This window comes from Anneissia japonica, unplaced genomic scaffold (genome assembly GCF_011630105.1).
Source record: "Anneissia japonica isolate Jap-2015-1 unplaced genomic scaffold, ASM1163010v1 scaffold69_len1423075_cov170, whole genome shotgun sequence".
Taxonomy (NCBI): Eukaryota; Metazoa; Echinodermata; class Crinoidea; order Comatulida; family Comatulidae; genus Anneissia; species Anneissia japonica.
The window spans coordinates 967,347-973,379 of record NW_022748202.1 but is presented as its reverse complement, the minus strand read 5'-3'; the positions used below and the strand labels follow the sequence as shown (position 1 = coordinate 973,379).

The 6,033-nt window shown below is 32.9% G+C and overlaps 1 protein-coding gene across 2 annotated transcripts in view; it reads left to right on the top strand.

Moving 5' to 3' along the window:
• The window catches only part of LOC117120783 (putative helicase MOV-10), a 25,295-nt gene that overhangs the window by 6,154 nt on the left and 13,108 nt on the right, over nt 1–6,033 (top strand). For both annotated transcript variants that reach the window (XM_033265871.1, XM_033265872.1), the window contains 6 exons: nt 76–264; nt 861–1,146; nt 2,983–3,111; nt 3,802–3,899; nt 4,926–5,020; nt 5,265–5,413. In XM_033265871.1, coding sequence (XP_033121762.1) covers nt 76–264; nt 861–1,146; nt 2,983–3,111; nt 3,802–3,899; nt 4,926–5,020; nt 5,265–5,413 — 946 coding nt within the window. The remainder of the gene's footprint in view (nt 1–75; nt 265–860; nt 1,147–2,982; nt 3,112–3,801; nt 3,900–4,925; nt 5,021–5,264; nt 5,414–6,033) is intronic.

Sequence of the window (6,033 nt, the reverse complement as noted above, 5' to 3'; positions counted from 1 at the left end):
TAATTTGACTAAAAATTATGGGTCTCCCTCATTGACATCAGTGTACTGTATTATTAAGTGTATTTGTTCTTACAGAGCCAAGTATGCCGGGGAATAAAAGAAAGAGTGTTCGGAGGGACAAAAGGCTCAGAGACACTTGGAACTGCTTCATTAGTTTTCTTCATAATAAAGGAGAATCTGCTTACTTCAGGGATCTGGAAGATTTGCGGACAGTCTACGATAAAGACTTTTCAGAAGCTTCTGGATTTGGCGTTATTGGGCCATGTATGTTGTTTTCACACAGTTAAAATGTTTTGCTATGTTTCACCTTTTCGTACGGTCTAAGTTGGACATCGCTATGTTAGGATTTAACCAACACAATGAGGCTAATTGAGTACACTAAATTAGTATATGATTTTTACTGTAGTACACATTATCAACATTTATATTAGATTATAATGTTAGAGAGGAGGATTGTGCTTTCCAGCCAGGCCTAGAAAAGAAATGTTTGTGCCACTCCGACCATGAAAATTATCATAATAAATTGCCTCCAGCACACCAAGTGTTATCTGTAAACTATATAACCCAGACAGTTTATTGTTGAGATTCTTCTTCCCCCCCCCCCCCCCCCCCAATTCTCCAAAGTGCCTTCGGGACATTCATGCTGCCTTCGACAGCCGGTCGCACACTTTTTCCAGCCTTGTTTCTAGCTTCTGGGGGGCTCACTATGAGTCACACTGTGGCTTTGAACTTTTGGTATGTTTGTCTTAACCATGAGAGGAAGATAATCTTAGCCATACCAAACCAACTTCTGCCCGGCATTTTGAATAATGTTTAATATAATATATTTGACTTATGAAACATTTATTTCTCATTTGTAGCTTTTAGATTTGAAAAGCTCATCAAAGATCTCAAGCGGTCAAGGAAGATTAGGATTGACAATGGAAAAATAATCAAAAACTCTGTTCCCTACCAACCCTTAACAGTTGATCAATATGTAAAAGAACGGGAAAGGAATCGCATAGACACAAGGAGGACTACACATGATCCAAATGCACTATACTGTACCTATTGTGATGTGTTTTGTAGTCAAGTCAACTTTAATTCCCATTTAAGAGGGGAGAATCATCGCTGTCAAGTGATCTTCAATTTCATGAGGAGCAAAAGGTATGTTGGTTACAGTTTGTTATTATTATTATTACATTGATTTGTTTACATTAATTTTTCATCTAACCAAAGGTGAGTGAGTCTTAGATCTGAGAAGATGAATAATGAGGGACGACTTGATGTCATTATGAGGCATGTGTGCACAGTGGTGGCGCCATGGGTGGGGGTGGGGAATCGTCGGATCAAAATTAATAAATTGCCTAGCCAAACATTATCTTGATTACCAATCCCTAATATGGTGGTCTCAAAGCACAAATTGAGCCACACTAAGCCATAAAAACTCTGTAAATGGTATTTTTTTCATTCTAGACTCTGACCGAGGCTCTAGTCAGCCCCCTGTAATCAAATTTAAATCTGTCGTTGCAGAAAGATTTTAACTAATCAGAAAGAAAATAACACATACACATGTCATCTACTGTAGGTAGAATGCTACACACACTTGTTTTTTGTATTTTTTCTCACAGTCAAATGTGGCAAAGACAAGCCAAACTAGTAACTTGTTGCAAAAATTGATTTTTGGTTATTAATATGGAGTTAAACAGTCAAATGAGAGCTATAAAATTGTAAAGGAATCATTTAAATCCGACATTTCATTATGAAGTTACAGGAGTTCAAACATACAGCTGTTTAAATAATAATATTTGAGAAATCAGCCTTCAAAGTTTAAGATTTTGGGCATTTTTCTGGTAGAAACCATTACCAAATCATTAAAAATTGTTGTTTTAACATTTTAAATGGAGAAAATACTGCATAGCATGATGTATAGATATAAAAAGGTTAGTTTAGTGTCATAAAATAAATTTCAAAGATTTTGACATTCAGCATGTTTTGGTCATTATTTCTGATACAGGATTTGCGACGAGTGACTGGTTTTCTTATCTTTACCACAAATACTGTAGGTGTTTGAATGAAAATAGTATGTGTTGCAATGCCTACTCAATCAAAATTTAGTTATCCAAAAATATAATATAATAAAATATAATAAAAATATATATATATAAATAAATATAAATATATATAAATGTATGTAATAGTTATAATGGAAAGATTAAAAAAATGAAAATGTATTACATTATATGTCATTTAGTAAAATGTGAGAGTAATTTTACTTTTTAAAAAATTATTTGTCAAAATAATCATTCAATATTTGGACCTCTACAAATAGAAAAAAACAAAGAAAGAATTTAAAAATGAATAATAATGATAATAATAATAATAATATTAATGATGATAATAAAATGATAATAGAAATAATAGTAATAATAATAATGATTATGATAATAATATTAATAATAATGATCATAATAATAATATTAATAGTAATGATGATAATAATATTATGATGATAATAATAATATTAATGATGATAATAAAATAATAATTTAAAAAAAAATAATAATAGTAATAAGATAATTTATTGTATTAAAGAGTCATTAAGAAAAATATGACATTAATTATGCTCTGTGTCTTATTATCATAATATAATGTGTGGACCACATTGCTTTTGTATCCTTTCTCTGCCCACTCAATAGAGCAAGTGGGCTATTAGCCCACATGATAGAGTGAGTGGGCTTATGCCATTATGTGTGAGGACAAAACATTTATTACCAGAGGCTTCATTTCTCACGATATCTGACTGTAATTTTTGTATATTAATGAGAAAGGTTGGCAAACTAAAAGTATGAAATGTTTTTGGGAAAGAGTAAAAATGCAAATAACTTTATGGAATTACTAAGTTTGCCAGTAAGATAAATATGTTTTGATATTGATGACAAAATGAATTTTTTTAGATGCAAATATAATTGAATAAAATTTGTTTTTGGGGCATTTTTTTAGACAAACTCTGCATGAAGACAAAAATGGCATCAAAGTGACTTCTGATCATGACGTTGACAATGACATTTTAGTTCCAAATATAAGCAAGGATGAACCTGTAACTATTAATATAACCGTTGAAAATGAAAGGTAAGATATTAAATATCTTATTAATATTTTAGAGTTCAAGGGCTGTGACTGTTTCTGAAAATGAATGACCGAGCTCTGATTGCAATTAGGTGATCATCACTAGAGATAAAAAGAAATTAGAAGCTATCGATTTGATGAGTTTCAGAAAAAAATGAATTACAGGTCTCTCGCCAGTTAAAGAAAACCTCTAATTAAAGACCATTTTTCTGTGGTTACCACACCATTTCATAAAGGCCTAGATGTAATATAATAATACAGATAAATAAGTAGCCAATAATTGTATGATTCATGTTCGGTATATGTTTGGTATAGTGTATGCTGTTCTAGACTTTGTTTCTTACAACGTTGTTGTTTTTTATGTTTAATTGTAACACACTTAAATAGATCCCTGTCTTTTGATTGGTGGATTTTTTATGGATACGATATGGCGATCAACCTAATACTTTTTACTCAGAAAATGGGTAGATTTTTGTTCAAAAAATGGCAAGAATCTATTTTAGGTTTTATGAAAGAATATTTTCATGAGTTGAAAGATTGTCTGTTCCATTTGACTCGGCGCCGCCTCGTCGAATGGAACAGTAATCTTTCAGCTCATGACAATATTCTTCTTATTGCGCTCATAAACATTGATTATTTGTATTATATTATATAGTAATAATATATCCAATTTTATGTTGCCTGGTATTCTAGCAATGAAAATAGTGTCACATTGCTACTTGGTGTGTTATTGATGGAAGGAACTCCATTCAGATTAAATGCAAGCTTAAGAGATATTCTCATTCCACCAAGTAAGTTATTTCTAAATTATTTTTCCATTTCTTCATCTGAAATCTAAAGTTGAAAATAAGAATATTTATCTTAAAGTTGGTCTTTGCGTGATTCGTCCTTACTTTTTCAAGTATAATACGCAAACACTGTAAAATTGATCTGAGAACAGTTGACATAGCATTTGTTAACGTAAAGTTAGGGGTATGATTTTTACTCAGGCCACTTCTAGCAAAAGCATTTTTATTCATCTCGTCTCTCATTACGTAGGTGGGTATTATGTAGGCTTAGATTCCCATCCAACAGTGTATTGCCGTAGCCAAATTACCAACAGACCACATTTTCCTGCAGTACAAGTTGTTGACAATGATGAATGAGAACAGGGATTTTCATGGACAGCTAATTTATCTAAAAATTCTTATAAAAATAGTTAGCACCTTTTTCATGAGTCTTAATTTGAGTGGCCGAGCGATTAGTCTACCTACAGCCTTAAGATTGGCGCTGGTTTGAGTCACTCCTCTCCCAGTGTTTGGTGGGTAGAACCAAGTCTTCTTGGATAAGGACTTAATATGGAGGTCCAGGGTACACATCTAGCATGTGTGCACTTTAAAAACTCATTGCATCATTCGAAAGTGTAGGGGCTTACACTGATTTTATGGTTAATTTCAGCCCCTGTTGCTGTGGAATGTTGTGAACATGAAGCTAATATAGGTACAAGTGTCCCTCCAATTAAAGACCCCTCTAATTAAGGACCACCTCCAATTAAGGACCACTTTCCTGTTGTCCCAAATCAACAAATGTCTTTTATCTTTATTATTCTAATATAGAGACTGCTAATAAATCCCTGGTCCCAAGAGTGGTCTTTAATTGGAGAGAGACCTGTACCTCTTTAAAGCTGTTCTGTAGTCACGGACCATACCCTTACATAATTCAGCACAATGACGCTGCAATTATGGGTTATTCTCCTACCGTTACACTCATCTTTTTTTAATACAATAACAATCTCAGAATTTACTGTTGTTCAAAAATTCAAAATATAATTTTTTTAGACCGCAAGATCAAGTTTTCAGTTGAATGCGAACCAAGGTTTGTAAACAATTACAGAAATGTCCTGGCACTTGCTTTTGCACTTCCAGACAGAACGGTAAGTCAAAAATTTGTTTTCACATCTGAATTTTAAAAGTAAGCTGAAGGTCATAAAAAAAATGGTCATTATAGTTTTTTGCTAAGCTGATAGATTTGTAAAGCACATTATGGTTTGGTTTACGCAATGATTCTCTTTTATAGAAACTTCTTTTTTTATAGAACTCTTTGCTGAATTCTATGTATTATATATGCATTGTATGTATTATTTCCAAAAAATTTGAGCAATTTTCCTATATTGGCAGTTTTTTCAAATTATTCGCAACATCGTTGTGGAGGTGGAGTCTGATCTGACGGAAGAACTGAAACCAACATCTCCCTACGTTAAACCACCAAGAGCAACTAGAAGAAAAAATGAGCATGTGGAGTACATAGATGGAGTTCCTTTACCTTAGTAAGACTTTTTTGTTTTGTGTCAATTTTGCTTGTCCTTTCCATTTCGAAAGGGCATGTTGCATAATTGTGACCCAAGCTCACAAAAAGGCTGTAAACTCGCACTGCACTGTATTGAGAAACAAGCCTCTATAGCCAGAATAGGCCGTAGAATGTGAATTTTGTGTGAATTGGGTTTTTGTGTAATAAATAAAGTATAAATATCATTCCTACTATTCTTGAAGTTTGAGTTTGAGGTAAAATTTAACCATTTTCAGATGGGAGCTAGTGAAAAATGAATAGAAAAACCTGCCGCAAATAAAAGCATTTTTCTCAAAACTTGATTTATGAAAGTTGATAAGATAACGATTATTCAAACGGTCTTAACTTTGCTTCCAGACACCCGATTGAGTTCATTTAACTGTCATTTTAAAGTAAATGATATGTTCTATGCCATTATTCAAAAACTCATTTTGGCCTGAGGATGAGTTTACAGCTCTTTTGTGAGTTTGAGTCAAAATTTATATAGGAAAGAGATATTTTTGATCTAAAACACACACTTATGATTTTCCCTGTTGGGTCTTCAGATACGGCGTCAGGATTTTCCCGACGAGAGGTCCAGCTCCCTGACTAGTGGAGCCA